The 24,800-nt window shown below is 42.7% G+C and overlaps 1 protein-coding gene across 2 annotated transcripts in view; it reads right to left on the reverse strand.

Moving 5' to 3' along the window:
• Positions 1 to 2,218, reverse strand: part of obi1 (ORC ubiquitin ligase 1) — a 32,238-nt gene extending 30,020 nt beyond the window's left edge. Inside the window, exons 1-2 of one of the 2 annotated variants that reach the window (XM_069890318.1) lie at positions 2,022 to 2,218; positions 474 to 609 (exon numbers count right to left, since the gene is read on the reverse strand). In XM_069890318.1, coding sequence (XP_069746419.1) covers positions 474 to 609; positions 2,022 to 2,105 — 220 coding nt within the window. In that variant the 5' untranslated portion in view covers positions 2,106 to 2,218. Of the gene's footprint in view, positions 1 to 473; positions 610 to 1,469; positions 1,625 to 2,021 lie in introns of those variants that run through there. The other variant, XM_069890319.1, reaches the window with a different exon arrangement.
• Positions 2,219 to 24,800: the final 22,582 nt, after the last annotated feature.

Genomic DNA, 24,800 nt, shown 5'->3' on the forward strand with positions numbered 1-24,800 from the left:
TCTGCCAACGTGAGGATGGAGCATCTCCGCCATTACGGTCAGGGTTTTGCACTGCATGAAAGGGCCTAGTGTTAAAAGATTTCCAAGCTTTTGTGAGCATCCCCGTTTTCTACACCGTGTGTCTGTGCAAGATTCTCACCAATCGCACCCTTATAAAGGCAGAAAAGTAAATGAGAAACAAACATTTCTTACAGTTGAGCCACACTCATTGAGTTTTAAACCAGCAAGTAATTCACTGCTGTTATGGCAAACTCTCAATAGCTCGATTCCCTTTTTAAAACAAAGTTTATATATGTATATATAGGTATATTTTTAAAAATCAAAGAATATTGAAAATGAATCAAACTGAAAACTAGCCATTTGTTTTCTGGAGAAGAAACTCACCATGATATTTTGAAATATTTAATCAGTCTTTTATAATTGAATAGAGGATATTAAATTTATTGAGCAAAGACATTGGAAGGATCCCTTACCCAAAACCTCCTTGTAAGGATTTTCGGACGTGATTGGAATCCTACAGGTTGGACACTGGGTACTATTTTTCAGCCAGGATTCCATGCACGTGAAGCAGAAGACATGGTTATTTGAACAGATAACTGGGTGGCGCACCTAAGACATTTCCAAAAGGGTAGTAATTGAGGTTACTGCATCCATACAGTTTGACTGTGTCATAATATATTAGCTGAAGATATTACTCTAATTACAAATTGTTTGTTGTCTAAATTACATGACATAAATCAGAAAATGTCAAATTCTGAATTCCACTCTACATTCAAGAAAATAGAAGTAATTGAATAAATGCAATTACCTACTTAAAACCCCCATTCCAACAAAAGTGTTGGCTCACGTTAAATCTCCTATCAGGGCAAGAAAGTTTGCGAGTACCAGTCCCACTCCCCAGACTTGAACACACAAACTTTAATTCAGACAGGAATCTCCTTCACCGAGGTTTTGAGCCAATCCATTCAAATGGGAGCATCAGAGTAGGAAACTCTACTGATCCCAGCCATATGCTGTTTTGTTTGAATCTGACCAGCCATAGTTAGAAATATGACACAAATGAGGTATTTGCACTCGGAGTCCAAAAGATACCATCATCGCTGCCTTCACCACACAAAGGACCTGCTGGTCTCTCCAGCATCGTGGGTGTGTGTTTTAAATACCATCATCTCAACGAATGCACAGACGCTCTTCCCGGGGCCAGAGGAGGGAAAGGTTCGATCTTTGCCCCCTGGACGCGGCGGGACCTGCTGAGTTTCTCCAGCACATTTGTGTGTGTCTGTGTATTATTGCAATCACAAGGTCTGCAGACTTTCTTGACTCATTTTAACAGATGAACATTTAAAAAAAAACTTCACCGGACTTTCACGATTTCACCACACCAACAAAAGTTCTGTTATCAACTGTGGAAGAGTTGCTTCCATCCACGTCTCGAGTACTTTATTACAGCTCATTGGGCACTCCATCACCTTCATTTAATTACAAACGGTGGCGACCACCACAGGCTGAAAGTAGACTCATCCTGGAATCCTCGTCATAATTCGCGCAACGCTTATTTTCTTTGATGCAAAAGGATACTTGAAAGCGGCAAAGGTTCACTTTAAAAAGGTCACACAGGAGAAAATAAATCGGGGGGGGGGGGGGGGGGCAACGACGACTTTCTGGAAGTGCTCCCTTTTCGTTCAAAACAACCTGTTTGCCAAGCGAACTATTCACACTCGGAGCTTCCACCGCCTAAACCAAACGATACGGAAATGGAGTCAACCCAGAATTCACGAGTTCCCTGCCTTACAAACTTCAAATGGGCCGAAAGGACGGCGCCGCTGAGTTTAACCGGGGCCGGAAACTGAACCCCGACTTCAGCTAACAGATTGCGGGGTTTGGCCAAACTCCTGCAGAATGGAGGAGACCCATCTGGCAAAAGGGAAGTGAAAGGTGGAGCCTTTCTTCCCCGAGTTGACAACAGAACGAACGCCCCGAGGTGCAGGCTCTGCCCGGCGAGCGCTGCGCCGACACGTTACCTTCCCCAGACAGATCTGGCACGAGATGGGCAGCGTCAGGTTGAGTGTAACGTTCTGGACGTTCGGAGGAGCCGGCTTCTGCATGGTGCTTGCAATCCCTCCCCGGGACACGCGGCGTGAACCCGGCCCCCTCCGCCGGACGAGCGCGGCGTGAACCCGGCCCCCTCCGCCGGACGAGCGCGGCGTGAACCCGGCCCCCTCCCCCGGACGAGCGCGGCGTGAACCCGGCCCCCTCCCCCGGACGAGCGCGGCGTGAACCCGGCCCCCTCCCCCGGACGAGCGCGGCGTGAACCCGGCCCCCTCCCCCGGACGAGCGCGGCGTGAACCCGGCCCCCTCCCCCGGACGAGCGCGGCGTGAACCCGGCCCCCTCCCCCGGACGAGCGCGGCGTGAACCCGGCCCCCTCCCCCGGACGAGCGCGGCGTGAACCCGGCCCCCTCCCCCGGACGAGCGCGGCGTGAACCCGGCCCCCTCCCCCGGACGAGCGCGGCGTGAACCCGGCCCCCTCCCCCGGACGAGCGCGGCGTGAACCCGGCCCCCTCCCCCGGACAAGCACGGCTCACTCCCGTCCCCCCGCCCCTTTTCTCGTCTCGCTTCCCCCACACGTTGGAAACAGGGAGCGGTGGATTTGTCACCGCCTTTCATTTCTTTCTCTCTCTTTCCCCAACCTCAAGGGGCGAACACTGTTCAACGTTACCCCGGATTTGTTTTTTTTTTGTTGTTGCTGCAGTGGGCGAGGAAAATAAAAGAGATCTCAATTGCAAAGAATTAAAACGAATAGAAGGTGTTGCTTTTGCTGTAAGAGTTGAAAGGATTTCTGCACTCAACAATGTTTTTCGATATTCCGCTGCGAATCCAGAGGTCCAGGTCTATTCAAATTGCAGCTCATTATTTAGACAGCATTTTAAAAAAAATTATGCGATAACAGCCCCTTTTAAACTGCAGCCCCTGGGTAGCCCACACCTCTGCAAGTTGAACTGGGTTCCCTAACTTCCTCTGAGGTAGGTCAGGGACCAGGTTGGTTTCCAACAGGCTTGACTGGGTCAGACCCTTTCTAACTGCCACTTAACTGGGGCACTAAATGGGCAAATTGCCTGGTTAACCCCACTTTACACAACAGTTTGAAAGGACCTCCTGAAATCATCCGGTTTCTGTTAAAAGTGTATGTGGACTGCTAATGGAATTCCAGACTTTTAACTGGTTCCTGAAACAACCGCATGGTTCAAGGGAGCATTGAGGATGTCAGTGGTGGCATAAATTTATTTCTAAAAATACAGTGATTCAACTTGGACCCCACCACCCCCAGTACAGTGATCACTCGTGGCTTTGGTAGGCAGTACTAAGTAAAGGATAATCAACATTTTGGGCCTGAGCCCTTCTACAGGGGACATGGTGTGGGTTCGACACGTTGGACCCACAGGAATAAATTCCAGTGAGTGTCCTTCCAGCTCAAACTTTTACTTTCTTGGTGGAAAGCTTTACTTTTGATTCTGAATGAGGCCATTGAGCAACCAACTAAATTGCCAATCCCCACATCTTTGCAATGTAGGAGTCAAGAACCCAGAGGAAGCCCATCCAGCCCCAGAGAGAATGTGTAAACTCCACACAGACAGCAAATGTTGGAGCTGTTAATGCTGTCTGACCTGCTGAAATAGTTCCAGCTGGTAAAGTGGTGCCCCACAGTCCACCAACCTGGGTTCAACCCTGACCTCTGGTGCAGTCACATGGAACTTGCACCTTCTCTATTTGATCATGTGGGCTTCTTTCGGTGCTCCAGTTTCCCTCCACGTTCCAAAGGCACGGCAATTAATCGGCAATTAACAATTGCCCCTGGTGTGAAAATATAGTAAAATCAGGGGAGGGGGATAGGTTTTACAGGAAATATTAGTGGGAAAATAGGATTGCTTTATAGACTTAATGGACTAAATATCCTATGTTATAAAGAAATTCAGTTTCCATGTCAAATTATGAGGACAGGCTGCATCATGACTGAGGTTAAAATTATCAAGGCTACTGTGTTCAGTTATGAAGATGAATGGTATGCTTGCCTTCATCACAGAGGTTGCAAGTGGATGTTGAAGAGATCACATTGGAGCTGGACCCAGTTTGCGTCTGCATTCTACAGGACAGATACACACTCCTTGAAGTTGGTTCAGGCAACAGGAATTGAAAGTCTGCAGATGCTGTGATTGCCATGGTGTGCCATGTGGTGTGTGTGCAGTCAGTTCCCTGACTGTTTATTTATTTCAATAAACAGAAAGCACGTCTCATGTTGCTGAACCGAGGCCCGAGCTTGTTCTGGGGGAAGGGGTTATGGTGTTGCCATCTTTATTAGGGGAATCAAGGGGGAGGAGCCACAGGTACAATCAGCAAGGGGCGGGCCAGACGTACACACTAAAATATTATTAACTGGTTCCACCACGTGGAGGGAAAACACAAAAATGCTGGAGGAACCTTTTGTCTATTGGCCTGTGCTCCTTCCCTGCCATTTCTTCCTTCCTCCCATAGCCTTTTTAATTCAGGCTGTTCTTTGCTCATACCTCGAAGAAGGGCTCAGACCTGAAACATCGGTTATATCCTATGGAGATTGCATGACCTGCAGAGTTCCTCCAGCAAATTTGTGTTTGAAAATTTGTACTACTATTTTGAATGTTCTGTTCATCCAACTGACCAGCTCAGAAGATTGAAAAGCCTGTAGCGGCCTGCGCTGGCAGACACAACCGGCCCGCAAAATGACTGGTGAATGCAGTGACCCGGGGGTGACACTGGCCGTCGTCCCAGGTGTCCTACACACGCCGAGAAGATGGGGAACTCTGGCGGGAATGTTGACCAATCCCAGGCAGGCATTCCGATGATGTAGGGCCCGGATATCAGCGCCAGGTGCCCCTTATAAGCGCAACGGCCAGAGCAATAAGCCAGTCTCATTTTCCATGGCTTCCATCCTGGTTGAGTTCCCCATGACAGTGGCGCCACAGTTCTCCACAGCTGAGCCAAAGCACGAGGTAAGGCACCACATACTGACCGAGGATTCCTCACTCCACCCCAGGCATGCCGACTCCCTCCCAAAAAGCTCAGACTGGAGAAGGAGGTTTAAGAAAATGGAGGAGTTGGGGATTGTGCAGTGCTCCGACAGTCCCTGGGCATCCCCCTACACATGGTGACCAAATCATTGGGGCACGGGTGTTCTCCAAGGTGAACCTCATCTGGGGTTATCACCAAATCCAGTTCACCCCCCCCCCAAAGTCCCCAAGACTGCAATCATAACCCCCTTTGGCTTATTTGAATTTCTCCACATGCCCTTCAGTTTAAAGAACATGGCACAAACTTTTCAGCGGCTGGTGGACGCAGTGGGCTGGGACCTATTTGCGGTCATCTATTTGGACACTATCCTCATCACCAGCTGCAGCCACAAAGACTCACCTGAGACAACTGTGCACCCGGCTGAGCACGTTTGGGGTGACTATCAAATCCACGAAGTGCCAATTCAGTCTAGACACCATTGACCTCCTGGGGAACAGGATAAACAGGCACAGGGCTACATCCCTCACCGAGAAGGGGTTGGCTGTCTGGCACTTCGCTAAGCCACGCATGGTGAAAGGACTGCAGGAATTTGCTGGTATAAAACTACCACAGGTTCATACCGGCAGCGACAAGCATCATGCACCCCCATCTTTGTGCTAATGACCAGCAAGGTGAAAGACATTACTTGGGATGTTGAGTCTTTGAGGGCATTCCAGAATGCCAGAGACGTGCTGGCCAAAGCCACCCTCCTGGTAACTAGAGACCAGAGACACCTATCGCCCTGACAGTTGACATCTCCAGCACAGTGATAGGGGGTGTGCTGGAACATCCTATCGAGGGCCAGTGGCAACCCCTGTCCTTTTTCATTAGGCACCTCTGCCCCCCCACCCCCACGAGCTCAAATACAGCACTTTTGACCGAGAACTATTGGCGCTGTAACTGACAGAAAGATATATCTGTTACTTTTTTTGAAGGCTGGCAATTCAAGGCTGACCATTGCCTTCCTTAAGCTATTGGACCCGTGGCCAGCCTGACAACAGAGACACTTGTCCTACATGTCCAAATTCACCATGGACATTCAGCACATCGCAGGGAAAATCACTGTAGTAGTCAACGCTCTGTCATGCCCCACGATAAAGTTGGTTGACTGTGTGGCCCTTGCCAAAGCATAGCAGCAGGACCCTGACATCTCCGTGTCTAGGACAGTCATCTCCAGTCTCAGGGTAAAAGACATCCACATCGATCCAGGTAATCTGACACAGTTGTGTGACTTTTCTACCAGCACCCTGGCCCCATTGTTCTGGCTGCATGGAGGTGCCAGGTTTTTGAGACTAACCACAACCTAGTGCCATCTGCGCCATGGTCAAAATGATGGCCAGCAGGTTTGTCTGGCATGATCTCCATAAATAGGTCAGCCAGTAGGCCAAGACCTGCACAAACTGTCAGTTCTTCAAAGTGCAGGTTCACACCAGAGTGCCCATACAGATTTTTGAACCAGTGTGGCGCAGGTTCAGTCACGTACACATCGAGATAGTGGGGCTGATACCAGTTTCTGGTGGGGTTAGATACCTCTTGACCATGGTTAACTGCTCCATGAGGTGGCCTGAGGCGGTCCCACTGGCTGATACCACCACAGAAACCTGCGCCAGGGCACTCATCAACACATGCGTGTCCCAATTCGGGGACCCAGAGCACCTCCCCTCAGACAAGGGGGAAGAGTTCACCTCTGGGAAGCGCTGGCTAACGATTTGGGGACACAGCCCCACCACACCATGGCATATCACCCGCAGGTCAATTGATTGGTGGAATGCTTTAATGGGTACCTCAAGGCAGCCTTGAAGGTCTGGGTCAAGGGTCTGAACTGTTGGATGAACTGCCTTGGGTCCTGTTGGGTATCTGTACCACGCTGAAGGAGGACTTTAATGTCTCAGCGGCGGAAATGGTCTATGGCGTGCCTTTGATCATTCCCAGAGAGTTTCTGGCCCCCAATAAGTGCCTAGAAGACCCTATGGCCACCCTCAAACTTGCAGTGAAAACTAGGGTTCCTGGTCCCGTGGCAACCCCCATCACATGGCCAGCTCCAAAATAATGTCCCTAGGGACTTAAATACCTCAGTATGTGTTTGTGAGAAGGGGCGCATGCCATCCGCCCCTACATTGACCCTACGAGGGACCCTACAGGGTCATCAGGGACAATGGTTCCACCTTCATCCTTGATATTGGTGGTAAGGAGCTTTTACCATTGACTGCCTAAAGCTGGCATATCCAGATAGTAACAAGCCAGTCTGCACTCCTCCCCCGCAATGCAAGGGCAGACCGCCCAAGGCTACAGACAATGACCAGGTCGCTGGTTCTGGGGGGAGGGGGGGGGTTTAGGTGGCCGTGTAGTGGCCCGCACACGGAGACTCGGACCAGCCTGCAAAATTGCCGAAGACCACGCAGACCTGGGTGTGACACCAGCCGTCATCCCAGATGACCTCTTGCATGGCAAGAAGATGGGGATCCTGGGCCAGCATTCCAATGACGTGGGCCCTGACATCAGCACCTGGGGCCCATATAAGTGTGACAACCAAAGCAATAAACCAGTCTCGACTCCAAGGCTTTGGTGCACGTGATGTTCTTCTCCAAGCTCGCGTAGCACAAATGCTACAAGCCTACTGTTATTTCTCTAGCAGGGTAATGAAAATATCATCAGTAGGATGCAAAATGGAAATCATTAGTATTCATGAATTTAAACAAAGTAATTCCTTATATTTAAAACAGATAACATGCATAGCTCACGTTCCCGCTTTTTGCATAAATGGAGGACAACAAACTTCATTTAGAAGTCAGGATCATCTGAAATGGGAGAAAACTCTGAAAGGACTTGAGAACAGTGAAAAAATAATTTGACTTGGAAAATATGAATCTATTATCTAAAGTTCTTAAAAGGATATCATAAACATTGATAATTACTAAAATGCCAAAATTAGAAGAACATTTTAAACGTTAAATTTCGACATACAGCTAGTTCGGTTACAGGGCCTTTTGGCCCATGAGCCCATGCTGTCCAATTGCACTCGATTGACCTACACCCCCAGTATGTTTTTAAGGGTGGGAGGAAACTGGAGCCCCCGGGGAAAACCCACGCAGACACAGGGAGGAGGTACAGACAGCGCGGGATTCGACCTTGGTTACTGGTGCTGGTGGCGTTAACTGCAGCACCAACTGTACTGCCCACTTGGGTCGTAGGGATAGATTTAACCTTGAAGCTAATATTCTAAGAGAGCTTAAGTTTAAAAATTGGAAAGCAGAGTACAAGTATAAAATGCTATTTTAAAAGATTTACAACTGGATGTTTTCATTAGATGTTTCTCATGGGCTATTTGATGTGCAAACTTGCCATACTGTCTTGCCTCTGGATGAAGCACCATAGTTAGTACCTCTGGTGTGTTGGTGTAATTACAAATTGAAACATAATAATGCAACTGAGTGAAACACATAACTCTGCAGATGCTTGTGAATGTAGTAAAAACACACCAAAATGCTGGATAAACTCAGCTGGTTTCTCAGCGTCCATAGAAGGTGAAGATATATTACTGATGTTTTGACCCTGAGCCCTCCTTCAAGGAATAAGCAAAGAACAGGAAGGCATCAGAAGGAAGATAAGACTGGCTGGGTGCAGGGTCGGTGCCAGTCTATTTTGCGCCCTAGGCCAAGCCAACTACAATGCAACTCTGATAATCAGAAATCAGATTCTTTGAAATCCTCAGTTATCCAAATTTTTAAAAAATTCAAAAAAATTTCAGATAAATGAGGATTTCCCAAACAAATCGGAAATCCTCATTTATCCAAAATATTTTGGAGCCGAACTGACCTGGCTCCAGTGGTGGCAGCAGTGGACCTTGGTCTCCTGGCATGAGCAGGGGCTCAGTGGGGAAGTGGCGGTAACCAGCTTTTTTAAAATGAGAATGAAATATTATTTTAACGTTTAAAAAAGTCTTCCCTTGTTGTTTGTTGCATTTTAAACACTGTTACAAGTGAGTTGCTGTTTCTACTGGGCTGTTTAAAAAAAAATGACCAGCTCTCCTAAAAAAACCTTTACCCAATATAGGCCGGCCCTGACCATTTTGGATAATCAGAGTTGCACTGTAATTGCACCCCACAAAAATAAATCCAACTTCGATTTTGAAAAACATGTTTTATTGAAAAAATGTAAAGCACAAAACTTGAAACTGCTAAATTTACTTGAAATTGCAAGAAAGAATAAGGCAAGATTTCTGACCTAGAAGATTTTCACAAACTCTACAGCTCTATTATATTTGACATAATATAAAATATATTAGCGTAAAATATTTTGCATTAAGTTAACAAAGATTAAAACAAGAGTGTATAAAACGCAAAAGACTGCGCTAAACAACAAAGCTAATAATGAAACAATTAATTAAAAAAATAATAATGTATCATTTATCAACCAGCATTGAAACTACTCACAGGCCTGATGGCTCAAAGTGATATTATTTTTCTGCCAATTTTCCTGAAATTTGATAAAGAGATATGTTGTATTTAGAGTGTGTGTGGGTGCTGTGCAGGCTCAAGGCAGACATCTATTTATTAACCAATTACACAACACAATAAATATATGAGCATGAAGAAACTGATGGGGGAAAGACAGGCCCTATCAAGCAGGCATGATCACTTGTTCCCACATGATGCACGTGCATGACCAGTGTTGTGGCAGTCTTGAGAAGAGTGGGAAAAGATACTGTAAATTTTTATTTGTGTGTGTGGCCACCACAAGATGTATATAATAAATCAAAAATAAGTTGGGTTCAGTTACCTGCATTTATTTATCTATATTTTATCTGTATTCATCTTTTATGAATCTTCTTTAAAATATTAATAATTTGTGCCAAAGGATCCCCCCTTGACTTCCTTTACAATATCAATATTTTTTACCAAGGCCAAGGAACCTCCCCCACTTTTCCTCTAACGGGGAGTAGGCCCCCCTCAAAATTGTGGACCCATGCCAACTGGACCACCTGTGTTCCCACCTCCTCCTCCATTGTGGCCTACCTACCTTCAAAGCCCGCCACACAGTACTTCGACTGATGCGCAGCAGCCGCTGCCAATCGGGCCAGAATTATACAGCTACGCATAGCTGCCCTAAACCTTCCCCCATCTGGGGGCCCACTGCGCATGAGCCTGCTGGCATCCATCGTGCATGCACAAAAGAAAAAAGGTGGCTGTGGCCAGCCAGCCAACTGAGCTCAGAATACCAACTCTTAAAGTAAGTACACTTTTTCACATGTCACACAGGACATCTGGCCATCCTGACTGTGCTCTCTGAGGTCTGTGCCCTAGGCTGCTGCTTAGTTTGCCTGGTTGGGGGAGAAGTCCAGGCCCAAAACATCAATAATATATCTTTACCTCCTATGGAAGCTGCAAGACCGGCTGAGTTCCTACAGCATTTCTGTGTGCTTTTATTTATAATAATGCAACTGATAGTTTGCAATATTCTGCTCACAAAAGCCCGTGGTATTCTTGACATGTAATTCATGCACATTAGTGGAAGTCCTGGCTGGTGTTTGCTAGCAACAGTTTGAATATGCGCTGTGGCTGGAATCTAGGATGGGAGCAGTGAGTGGTAGCAATTCAGAGTATTTGTTTCCTGTCCTTGATTATCCATAAGAAAGTGGCCTTGAGCTGCCTTCTTGAACTACTGCATTCCTTCCAATGAAATTACTTCCATAATACTGCTCAAGCATTTATATCTAACAACAATAAAGCACTGGTTAAAGCAGTTCTTTCCCACATCCCACCCTAGCCCCCCAACCCCAGTCAACAGAGTGAAGTCTGGTGCCTGTGAGGTCACAGGCTGAGTTAACAACCTTCTGGAGTTTATTCTTGTCCAGAGATTTGGTGTCTCCATACCAGGCAGTGATGCAACCAGCCAGAATGCTATCTATGGTTCACTTGTAGAAGTTTTTGAGAGTCTTCGGTGACACACCGAATCTCCTCAAGTCCCTCACAAGGTATAGCTGCTGGCGGGCCTTCCTTGTGACTGAATTGTGACAATATATAGATATATTTTAGTGAGATAAATTGGGAAAAGTTGGAGTGGGTTACATACACACATCTTATTTGAAATACTGAAGAATTCATATCCAGTGACTTTGCAGAAATTGTGAAGAATGCTTATGGAGACTTCACAAATAGGTGTTAATTGAACTGACATTATGGAAGAATGGACTATTGTCTTTAAAGCAACAGCAAAAGACATACTGTCTCCTGATACCTCTTTGCAGAGTGTTGAAGAGTGCTCACAGAAAGGTCACTGATGGGTTCTTGTTTACCTAAAAACAACAGATGAACCAGAAGGCTGACTCCTATTGTTTTCTGGAGAGGCTCATGTGGTTTTGAAAGCACAGGGGGTCAGTCAAGTAAGCTGGCAGTCTTTGACTGTGAGTCAGAGAGAGAGAGAGAGAAAGAGAGAGAGAGAGAGAGAAGGGTCAAGCAGATTGTCTCAGTTAGTGTGGGTGAGACAGAGAAGCTTGCTGAAGCATGTTGGAACTGAAACAGAAACTCCAGAGTGGAGGATGGCTGAAAGTACTAGCTGTCTGGTGGTTCTCTTGGAATGGGAGTGGACTCTGTGGTAGCCTGAAAGAAAGAGGTTATTATCTGGAGAACCCTGATGGGGCAAGTTTCATCAGCAAGACACTGAGGTGACTTATGGAAGTACCTCAGTTGTGGAAATCCTGGAACAACACATCTCTCTCTGGGGTTAAAACATTATGAAATAAATGATTAATCAATAAGTTTATTTGTACTGCATGAGTCAGGGAAAGAGGAATGTGGCTAAGTGGCTGTCACAGCATGGAGCAAAGTTGGCTGAACAAAATTGGCTGCTCCCAAGATACAGGGAGAGGATATGCATAAAACGATTTAGGAGGAATGCTCAACTGAAGGAGGTGGGAAGTAGCACAGGAGACACAGGCCAGATCAGAACAAAGAATGGCCCGCAAGAATCAAAGGGAATGGAAAACCAGTCTAGGAGGAAGATTAAGGCACGAGGAGGTGTTAAAGAGAACAGCAGAAATTGGCCAGACAGGGACCGAATGGTGATTAGAAATATCTGGGGATGAATTAATTTCAGATCTAAACAACAGGATAGTCTGGCCTGGAGGATTAACATGGGAAGGCTACACCCCAGAAATCTGCAAAACAGGAGATGACTTGTGATAACCCTTATGCAAAAAGATCTAGCAGGGAAAACAACTTTTGTTCTGTGTGATAAGATTGACCTATATAAACTGTGCCAACTGGACAATAGGGGTCAGTCTCGGGGAGTAGCTCACTGGCAGGTGACCTATGAACTAACAGACTGACCCAGAGCTCTGTTAAGTTTTATTCTTGTGCTGTGCTGTGCTGTGTGGTGTAATAAACTGACTGTTGAACCGAATACCTTCTCCTATCACTTCATTCAACGAACGCGCTGGACTCAGTTCACACATAGACTAAATTAAGAGTAAATAAATTAAAGCCAGAGTCCAACAAAACCTACAAGAACCTTCCTGAGCGGCAACCATTTACCTTCATTTACCTCCTGGTGAACTTTATACATGTTAAATTCTGTGCACAGTATAAGAATTGCCTACAACCAGTGAACTTGGAAGAATGAGAAGTGAGATTGGACTGCGAACCAGAGAACTTTCCTAAATTTACACACACACATTACATACATGTGCGCTTAGAATTAGAAGGGCATTAAGTTAAGTAAGTTAAAAATAGAGATAAAGTTTAATTCCATTTTCATGTTTAAAGATAATTAAAAGCAAATATTGTTTAAGTAACCATTTGTCGTGGTGAATATCTATTGCTGCTGGGTTTTGGGGTCCTTTCAGAAATGTTGACACCCAGGAATTTGAAGTTCTTGACCCTCTCCACTACTGTGCCCTCGATGAGGACTGGGCCGCATTCTCCTCTCTTCTTCCTGAAGTCCACAACCATCTCCTTGGTTTTTTGCTGATGTTGAGCGCAAGGTTGCTGTTATGCCATCTAATGAGCTGATCTATCTCCCTCCTATACGCTTCCTCATTGCCATTCATGATTCTGCCAACAACTGTTGCATCATTGGCAAACTTGTAGGTGGCTTTGGGATTGTGCCTGGCCACACATTCATGGGTGTGTGGTATTGCCTGCAGATTACATTTTGGCCTTCATCAATCACCTCTGAATCAGTGAAAGTGAGACATCCCATCTACTGAGGGACCACATACTAAGAAGGAAATCACTAAAGACTGCAACTAAAAAAAACTGTATTCTAGGTCCTGTCTAATTGCAATGGTGCTCAGAACCCATCATCTAATGACCAGCAGGAGAAACTCAGCAAGTCATGCAGCACTCTTTGTGTAGCAAAGTAAAAGCTTCATAACAAACTTATCAGGCCTGAGCCATTCAGCAAGGTGTTAGGGAAAAGCAGGCAGGCACCTGAATAAAATGGTGGGATGTAGGACAGTGGGAGGAACACAGGCCCACAGGTATGGATATGGGTGGGAGGGCAGGAGAAAACAGTCGAGAAGTGATGGGGGAGGGATGATCTCAGAATGATGAAGGAAGGGGGCGGGGAGCTGGAGGTATAGGGAGACAGGGGAGGGGCCTAACTGAACCTACCTAACTACTAAAGGAACGATATGTATACAAAAGTGTAAATAAGAAGGGAGTGCAAAAAAACTCTGCAATACAGAAAATAATTATTTAATACTAAATAATGTGTAAGGTAAAAGTCCCTAAATGAGTCCCTGATTGAGTTTATCGTTAAGGACTCTGATGGTGGAGGAGGAGCAGCTGATCCTGAACCTGGTAGAGTGAGTCTTGTGGCCTCTACACCTCTTTCCTGAGGGGAGCAGTGAGAAAAGAGCGTGTGCTGGGTGGTGTGGATTCTTGATGATTGCTGCTGCTGTCCGATGGCAGCGTTCCCTGTAGATGTTCTTGTTGGTGGGGAGGGTTTTGCCTGTGATGTCCTGGGCTGTGTCCACTACCTTTTGGAGGGCTTTACACTCAGGGGTGTTGGTGTCCCCATACAAGTGCATGATGAAGCACACTTTAACAGAAGTAAAAATACAAAATGCTGGAGAAACTCAGCAGGTCAAACCATGTCCTTTATATAGCAAAAAATAAAAATACTTAACCAAGGTTTTGGGCTTGATCTCTTCATCAAGATATGGAAAAGTGTTGGCAGTGTTCAAATTAAAGAGTATGGGGGGAGGGGGTGGCAAAGGCAGGAGGTGATAGGTGGAGAAGGGAGGACAGCAGGGATGGCTGGGTGAAGGGAGGGGGAAGGCGGTGAGAGGCCGGTGAGAGCTGAGGGAAAGAAGATGGGGTAAGGAAAGGGAGGGAGAAAGGGGAGCAGGTTAGCAGAAACCAGAAAAGTTGATCTTAATGCCATCTGGCTGGAGAGTGTCCTGTTGGAAAATCAGATGTTGCTCCTTCAATTTACGGGTGGTCTTGGTTTGATAGTGCATGAGGCCATTGACAGTCATGTGAGTCTGGGAGTGGGACGTAGTACTGAAATGGTTGGCCACTAAGAGGTCTCTGTCACTGGAGCAAAATGACTCAGTGAAGCGATCTCTCAATCTGCCCCCAGTCTCTCCAATGTAGAGATGGCCACAAAGGGAGCACCAGATGCAGTAAATCAGTCCTGCGGATACACAAGCGAAGCATTGCTTCAATTTGAAAAACCTGTTTGGGGCCCCAGACCGTGGGTGAGGGAGGAGTGGTGGGCGCAAGTGTGATACCTCCTGCAGCCACAGTGGTGGGGGGGGGGCGGTGGGAATGATTGATGGAGAGGAATGAGTGCACGAGGGAGTTACGGATGGAGTGGTCCCTATGGAAGACAGGGAGGGAGGAGAGGAGAAGGTGTGTCTGGTAGCGAGATCCTGCGGTAAGTGCTGGAAATTTTGGATGATAATGTGTTGGATGTGGAGACTAGTGGTGTGGTAGGTGAGGGCAAGGGAAATCCTGTGTTTGTTGCATTTGGGGGCAGATGGGTACATGGAAGATGAGTGGGAAATGGAGGAGATGCAGGTGAGGGCTGAGTTGATGATGGTGGAGGGGAACCCACATTTGTAGAAGAAGGCCAACATTTCAGATGAACTGGACTGGAGATGGAGAAATTGAGAGAAGAGGATGGCATCCTTGCAGGGAAAGGGTGTGGGGAATTGTAGTCCAGGTAGTTGTGGGAGTTTGTGAATTTGTAATATATGTTGGTGGAAAGCTTGACTCCTGAGCTGGAGGCACAGAGATCCAGAAAGGGGAGAGTGTTGTCAGAGATGGACCAGCTGTTCAGAAGATCTGGACTGGAGGACTCATCTGATGTATGCATCTTTGCTGTCCAAATGTTCCAGGGTTTTGTGTAGAATGAGTGAGATGGCATCTGCCATAGACCTGTTGCGATGATAGGCAAATTCAGATGGATTCATGTTGCCATTCAGACAGGAGCTGATATGCATCAACACCAGCCCCTGAAAATACTTCATCACTGTGTATATGTGGCACTAGTCCAATGTAGAGAAGGCCACAACAAGAACAAACTGATACCAGCAATTTTCCTACCAATAATGACAATTCTGTTTGCACTTTGCTTCATTCTGTGTTCATTCTGTGAACATCATGGTTGAAGTGAAAAATCACACACAATGCTGGAGAGACTCAGCAGGTCAAGCAGTGTCCTTTATGTAGCAAAGGCAAAGAGGCATAACTGACATTTTGGGCTTGAGCCCTTCATCAAAGCAGACAGTTAGAGGATCAGTCGATTCTGCTGAATAAGTTGGCTGTTAACCAAAAACTGCATTATGTAATATTTTTAGGTTTCATAATGACATCCTAAAATAGATCTGAGTTTTGAGTTGCACATGAGGATATCATAACAGTGGAATGCATCTTATGCGTTGAGAGGAGACTGTATCTTTATAACCATTTTAAGCTAAATATGATTATTGACATTCCAATAATTTCAGCAATTAAATGAATTAGAAAGAGTATCATCACTACTTCTCAAAGCATGGATACATTGTTTCTGATTGTATTGAACCAATTCAAACAAAATCCAGGCCTAGTTTTTTGGATCATGGGGAATAACGGCATCGAAACTTCAATAATTCAATCATTTGGCGAAAAGCGATTTTAAAAATCCCATCCTTCTTAATGTTTCAACATTTTATAAATTGTCTTGGATTTGCATTGATTGTGTCATCAAGTCTAAATTTTTACTATAGATGTAGCTGGAAGATATGGTAAATTGTCAGATCTATTTGGAACAATGGACCCTAATGAATGTATATGCACCAAATGTAGATGATGGCAAATTTATGCAAGATGTTTTATGTATTTATCTAATGCTAAAGAGAAAGTTATACTAGGGGGATATTTTAATTTTGTTTTAGACCCTAAATTAGATAGGTCGGGAGATAAAGTGATGAAAAATAGAGTAGCAAAAATGGTAATAGATTTAATGAAAGATATGGACCTAGTGAATATTTGGAGAAAAATTTATCCAAATGAAAGGGATTATTCCTTTTATTCTTTTCAATATAAAAAATATTCACAATTAGATATGTTTTAGAATTCTATACAATTTCATCATAGAGTATAAAAGGTGGAATATCAAGAGCGAGTTTTATCAGATCATTCACCTTTAATTTTGTTGGAAGAAGAACAAAAGATAATTTATAGATGGAGGCTAAATACAACTTTATTGAAGAAAAAAGAATTTTGTGATTACATGTGGCAACAGATACATTTTTCTTGAAATTAATAAAGATTCAGTTACAAGTAAGTTTACATTATGGGACTCCATGAAGGCATATTTAAGAGGTCAGACAATAAGTTACACTTCTAAAGTAAAGAAAGAATATATGAAAGAGGTAGATCAGTTAGATAAAGAAGTAATGAAATTGGAGAAGGAAATTCAAGTGCAAAAAGATGAGGAGGAGAAAATTGCTGGAGTCAAAGAAATTAAGAATTAATTAAATGCAGACATATAGTGTCGAGAGGGATATACTGAGATCGAGACAAATATTATGAGTTGGGTGAACGGGCTCATAAAATTTTAGCTTGGAAATTAAAAACAGAACAAATTTCTCGAACAATAACTGCAACTAAGAGACCTATAGGTCAGATTACTTATAAAACACAGGAAATAAATGATAATTTTAAGGAATTCTATGCAAACTTTATCATTCAGAATCTATGAAAGATAATAATAAAATTAAAGATTATTTGAGACAAGTTAAATTACCTGTGCTAAAGGAAGATGAAAAGTTTAGGTTGCCTGAAACAGTTTCTGAAATAGAAGTTTATGAGACCCTAATGTCTTTACAGAATAAAAAGGCTCCAGGTGAAGATGGTTTTCCACTAGAATTTTATAAAGAATTTAAGGAGTTATTAATGCCTGTATTAATGGAGGCATTAGACCAATTGAAAAAGGTACATTATTTACCAAAATCATTTAAATCAGTGATAGTAAAAGTGATTCTGAAGAAAGGGAAAGATTTTTTGACCACCTTCTTCATATAGACCTACATCATTGCTCAATACAGATTACAAAATTGTATAAAAATTATAAGGTTTAATAGGTTGGTTGAATTTTTGCCAAAATTAATAAATATACATATAACTGGTTTTATTAGGAATAGAAGAGCAGCAGACAATATTGCTAAATTTTAAAGTTTGATAAATATTACACAAAATAGAAAATCCCAGTGGAGGTGGTAACATTAGATGCAGAGAAAGCATTTGATAAATTTGAATGGGGCTTTAAAAAAAATTTGAAACACTTAATGCTTTTGGAATCCCAAATACTTTTATAAATTGGATAAAGGCATTATATGATCAGCCAAAAGCAAAAATGATTACAAATAAACAAATGTCAAAAACATTTTTGTTAAAAAGGTCTTTGAGGAAAGGTTGCCCATTATCACCTTTTTTTAAATTTGCATTAGCAATTGAGCCATTAGCAGAAATAATTATAACTGATTAAAAAAAAGGTTTTGAAGTAGGTAATACAAATCATAAAATTAGGTTATTTTCAGATGATATTATAGTATACTTAATGAGACCAGAAATATTGTTAATTAAGTTGAACGAGAGATTCAAACAATATGTACCAGTATCAGTTTATAAAGTCAATGTTGATAAAAGTAAGGTGATGCCTATGGATTATTATCAGTATAAAAACTTGACAAAATTCAAATGGCATAAAGATCCAATTAAATATTTAGGAATAAAAATAAAAATAAATATAAATAATCTGTTTAAATTAAATTATTTTCCATTATAAAAAAAAGTTGGAAGAGAGTTTGAGAAGATGGAAAGATTTGTCAATAACATGGATGAGTGAATTGTATTAAAATGAATATTTTTCCAAGATTACAATATTTATTTCAATTGTTACCTATTCATATACCAGAATCATTCTTTTGAAGTTTGAATAAAATAATACGAGAGTTCATTTGGAAAGGAAAGATGTCAAGAATTGTTTTGGAAAAAATAATGTGGAAATTTGATCAGGGTGGACTAAGATTACAACATTTTAAGAATTATTTCAAAGCAGCTCAATTGTGATTTTTGTCCTGAAAAAGTAGCTTGGGTTCAGATTGAAATGAATAAAATTGGTGAATTTGTCCCAGAGCAAATTTTGTATAAATCAATCAGTGATTTATTTAAAAGCACTAAATAATCATTAGTTTTAAAACATTTATTAAAAATATGGAATGGAATCCATGTTGAGAGAGGAATTAGAAACTATCAATGACCAAAAATGCTGTTAAAACAAAACCAACTTTGAATAATTCTTTATTTGATAATTGGTTTAGTGAAGGATTACAGAGGATGAAAGATTGTTTTTAGGATCTTTTTTAAAATACTTTTGACCAATTAAAAGATAAATACAATATACATAATAATACAATTTTTGCATATTATCAATTAAAATCGTATTTAAAAAAGAAATTAGGAATAGATTTGAGACTTCCAAAACAAAATCAATTTGAAGATATAATGACAGATACATTTATTTTCAAGAAATTTATTGATAATATGTATATAAAATTACAAGAAACCACAGAGAGAAAAGATTTATATAAATCAAAAATGCGATGGGAGAAAGATTTAAATATATAAATTCAAGAGGAAATGTGGTCAAAATTGGGTCAAGAAAGTGTAACGAATACAGTTAATATTAGATACCAAATGGTTCAATATAATTTTGTCCATCAATTATATTATATTCCATATAAAAATAAATGTACTTAACCTTAATTATTCAAATAAGTGTTTTTGATGTACAAAAGAAATAGGAACTTTTTTTTTTACATTCAGTGTGGTCTTGTGAAAAAGTGGAAAGGTTTTGGAATGGTTTGAGTCTATTATTAGGACAAATTATGAAGATAAAGATACAATAAGATCCAATATTCTTTTTACTTGGGGATATATATGAAAAGGATACAAAATTGAAATTGTATAAATGCTAAGAAAATTTTTAAAATATAGCAATTGCGGTTGCAAAGAAATGCACAGCAATAACATGGAATGTTGATAATGAAGTAGATGGCACAGTGGAATGCAAAATAGTATACTTTAGAAAAATATTATATATAGTTTAAGAAATCAAGTTGAAAAATTTTATAGCATTTATAAACCATTTATGGATTTTATCAATTCATTTCTGTCCACCTCTCCCACCTTATTCCCCCCTCTCAATTAAAAATTAATAATAATAATTAATGAATATATATGTGCTTATGTTATTGTACATGTTATAATAGGTGTTTAACCATATAATCATATAACTGTTTATGGAGCGGAAACAGGCCTTGTCGGCCCTTCGAGTCCGCTAGAACAGCTCCACTAACTCAACCCTCCCACTCTCCAACCATAACCCTCCAACACCCTCACCTCCATGTACACATCCAACCTTCTCTTAAATTACAGAAGGGACCCTGTCATAACTATCTCATTCGGAAGATCATTCCATTCCACCATCACTCGCTGAGTGAAAAATCAACCTCTAATATTTCTCCCAAAGTTTTTCCCCCTTACGCTTAACTCATGCCCTCTTGTTTCAACCTCCTCTGTCCTCAGGGGAAGGAATCTGTTTATGTCTAGTCTATCTATTCCTTTCATAATTTTAAATACCACTATCAAGTCCTCTCTCAGTTGTCTACGTTCCAATGAATAAGGTCCCAATCTCCTTAATCTCTCCCTGTAATCCAAATACTGTCAGACAGGCAACATCCATGTAATCCTTCTCTCCACCTTATCTATATCCTTTCTATAATTTGGAGGCCAGAACTGAGCATAGTACTCCAAACCAGGCCTCACCAATGCCTTAAACAGCTGCAGCATCACTTCCCAGCTCCTATACTCTTATTCTATAATTTATGAAGGCCAGCATACAATATGCCTTCTTAACCACCCTGTCTACATTGGAATCTACCTTTAGTGAACTCTGTACCACAACCCCCCAGGTCCCTCTGCTCCTCTGCATGCCTCAATGCCCTCCTCTTAACTACATATATCCTATTCTGGTTATTTTTACTGAAATGCAACACCTTACACTTGTCTACATTGAATTCCATCTGCCATCTTTCAGCCCACTCTTCCAAACAAACCAAATCCTTCTATAATCCAAGAAAATCTAACTCACTATCTACCACTCCCCCTATTTTCATATCATTCACATATTTGCTTACCCAGTTAACCACACCCTCCTCTAAATCATTAATATAAATGATAAACAACAAGGGACCCAGCACCGATCCCTGAGGCACCCTACTTGTCGCAGGCTTCCAACCTGACATACAGTTATCCACCATGACTCTCTGCTGTCTATCTTCCAGCCTCCTCTGAATCTATGTCACAATCTCTCTACTAATTCCTAGTGACTGAACATTCCTTATTAACCTTACATGCGGAACCTTATCAAAATCCTTACTAAAATCCAAATAGATTATATCAACTGCTCTACCTTCATCCACCTTTTTTAGTCATTTCCTCAAAAAATTCAACAAAGTTCATCAAAATGATTTTCCTTTTACAAACCCATGCTGGATGCCCTTAATCATTCCTTGCCTATCCAGATATGTGTATATACTATCTCAAAGAATACCCTCCAAAACCTTCCCACCACCGAAGTCAAACATACTGGCCGATAATTACTTGGCCTACACCTAATGCCTAAACAATGGAACTACATTTGCAACCCTCCAATCCCGTGGTACCACTGTCAGTACAGTGCAGTACCAAAATCACTGTCAGTACCCCCACTATTTGTTCCCTGACCTCCCTTATTAAGTCCTGGGAAAAATCCCATCAGAACCAGGAGACTTATCCACCTTAATTAACCCAAGAAGCTCCAAAACCCTCGTTTTACTAATCCCTATCCTCTCCATACTAAGCCCTTTGCCTCTCTTATCTCATCTAGCCCAATGTCCCTTTCCCTCGTGAATACGGATGAGAAATAATTGTTCAATATTTCTCCCATTTCATACGGTTCCTGACATAGTTCACCGGTCCCATCATCCAATGGACCTATTCTATCCTTAACCCTCCTTTTACTGTTCACATATCTGTAAAAACCCTTCGCCTTATTAGCTATGAACTTCTCATACCTTCTTTTTGCCTTTTCAGGTTCCTGCAATCTAAGTAACGATCATACATCTCCTCAATCCCTTTTTTTTAATATTTGGTATAGGCCTCCCTCTTGTCCCGAACCAATTTCTTAATTTCACCAGAAAACCATGGCTCCCTTGAACCTTTAGTCTTCCTTTCCCTTTATGGAACATAAAGATCCTGAATTCTCAAAATCTCACCCCTAAATGCCCGCCAAATTTCCTCCACATCCTTTCCGGCAAAAAGATCAGCCCACATAACTTTCTTTCTTTTTTAGTTTTGGGAGGGAAATTTAAAAGTCCTTTTTATGCATCACTATGCATGATAAAATTATTAATATTGTATTCATTGAAATTTTCTTTTTGTTTGTATTGATACAAATGATAAATAAAATTTTCAAAAAAAGTCTTCATTTTAAATTTAGACATACAGCACAGTAACAGGCAATTTTGGGACATGAGTCCGTGTCACCTTATTTACACCCCATTAACCTCCACCCCCGGAACATTTTGAATGATTGGAGGAAACCAGAGGCCCTGGGGAAAACCCACACAGACACAGGAAGAACGTAAAAACTCCTTACAGACAGCATTTCATTCGAACCCCAGTTTTGAGCTAACCACTATGTCCACGATGCCACTCAATTTTATTGGCATCTGACTGCACAATTACAACCAGACAAAACACTGGTCCTCAGTGCAACACACAACCAGACCTAAACACACATACAGACAAAAAATACGTATGCAGGACAAGTATTTCATCAATACAAATAAATAAATAAATATTATCTTGTACATATGAGAGTCTCAGATGGTTAACGTGAGCAGTTCGTTTGGTCGTTCGGCATTCCCACTGCCCGTGGGAAGAAGCTGTTCCTCAGCCTGGTGGTGCTGGCTCTGATATTCTTATATCTCTTCCCCGATGGGAACAGCTGAAAGATGGTGTGTGTGGGGTGGAAAGGGTTGATATTAGTCAGTTAGATCTTTAATTTAAAATCTAACTGAAGGGTGATAGGAAACTTCAAACAAAGTTTGACAGCAAAGTGAATCAGTGGTCTGAATTTTACAAGTTTTCGATTCAACATCTTAAAAATCAAGCTGAATAAATGTAACAATTGATGTAAACTTTAAACAAGGAATACCTGGATGAACCTTGAAATAGTGCATAGAGGGCAAGGAGGATTGTTTTGAAGAAACTTTTCCATAGGCGATGCTATAGCCTTGTTGTTTCACTCCATCCTGGCCCACATGCAAAGCAACTCCTCATACACCAGATTGTTCTTCATTGACTTCAGCTCTGCATTTAATATGATCATTCCCCAAAGGATGGTGGAGAGGACTCAACACCCCTCTCTGTAACTGGATTCTGAACTTCCTAATGGAAAGATTACAGACCGTCATGGTCGATAACAGAACGTCAAGCACCATCACGAAGAGCACTGCATCACCTCAGGGCTGTGTGCTCACCCCACTACTGTTCACACTACTTGTCTTTGGCTTGGCTTCGCAGACGAAGATTTATGGAAGGGTATGTCCACGTCTGCTGCAGGTTCGTTGGTGACTGACAAGTCCGATGTGGGATAGGCAGGCACGGTTGCAGCGGTTGCGAGGGAAAATTGGTTGGTTGGGGTTGGGTGTTGGGTTTTTCCTTCTTTGTCTTTTGTCAGTGAGGTGGGCTCTGCGGTCTTCTTCAAAGGAGGTTGCTGTCCGCCGAACTGTGAGGTGCCAAGATGCACGGTTGGAGGCGATATCAGCCCACTGGCAGTGGTTAATGTGGCAGGCACCAAGAGATTTCTTTAGGCAGTCCTTGTACCTCTTCTTTGGTGCACCTCTGTCTCGGTGGCCAGTGGAGAGCTCACTATAGAACATGATCTTGGGAAGGCGATGGTCCTCCATTTTGGAGACGTGACCCACCCAGCCCAGTTGGGTCTTCAGCAGCATGGATTCGATGCTTGCGGACTCTGCCAGCTCGAGTACTTCGATGTTGGTGACTACTAACCCATAACTAACATCACCAGATCCAGCTCCAACAGTGTCATCAAGTTTGCAGATGACACAACTGTAGTTGGCCTCATCAGCAACAATGAGTTGCACTATAGACTCTCAACATCAACAAGACAAAGGAGATGATTGTGGACTTCAAGACGACCAGGGACAACCAATCTGCAACTACGCATCAACAATTCTGCTGTGGAGAGAGTGGAGAGCACCAAGTTCCTTGGAGTTCACTTAACTAGTGACCTATCATGGACACTCAACATCTCTTCACTTGTCAGGAAGGTACAACAGTGATTACACTTCTCGAGAAGACTGAAGTAGGCACTATTATGTCAACCCTTTGAATGGGTATAGCATGCTATACCGATGCTATAGCAGCTCTATGAGAGCATCCTGGTCGGCTGCATCACAGTGTGGAATGGTTGCAGCAGAGAAATTGATCAAAGGTCAATGCACAGGACTATAAGAGAGCAGAGAGGATCACTGGAGTCTCTCCCCACGCCCCCCATGCCCCCCCTGCCAATCGATGTGATCTACCTGGATCATTGTCTGAAGAGGGTGTGTAAAATCACTAAAATAAAATTATTTATTTGTATGGATGAAATACTTGTTTTGGATAGGTATTATTTGTCTATATGTGTGTTTATGTCTGGTTTTGCACCGAGGACTGGAGAAAGCTGTTTCGTCAGGATGTACTTGTAAAATCTCTGTGGATTGTCACCTTGTTGCGGTGGAGAAGCTTGTGTGGTCCTGAGATCCCGAGAGCGATGCCGTCTGGAGCTCTGCTTCAGGTAGGGCCACCCATGGTGGTAAGGTTGAGGGTGAGGTCCCTGACAAAGAATAATCCAACCAAGATCTCAATGGTGCGACAGGAGGACAAAGTTACTATGAACTCAACAGCTGTAAAGGCAAAAAATCCATCAGCTCCAATCGTTTCCATCCCATTGGAACTGGTTGGTTGATTGGTGAAGTATCATGTGCTTCTTGGAATGCAACATCAAGTACACATTAAACAAATACACGCACAGGTGTCTTCGCTCTGTGGATCAAAGGAACGAAGGCCATCATCCTCAACTACAAAGAGTAGCCACGACTTGTACAATCAGTTGA

Source organism: Narcine bancroftii, chromosome 7 (assembly GCF_036971445.1).
Source record: "Narcine bancroftii isolate sNarBan1 chromosome 7, sNarBan1.hap1, whole genome shotgun sequence".
Classification (NCBI taxonomy): domain Eukaryota; kingdom Metazoa; phylum Chordata; class Chondrichthyes; order Torpediniformes; family Narcinidae; genus Narcine; species Narcine bancroftii.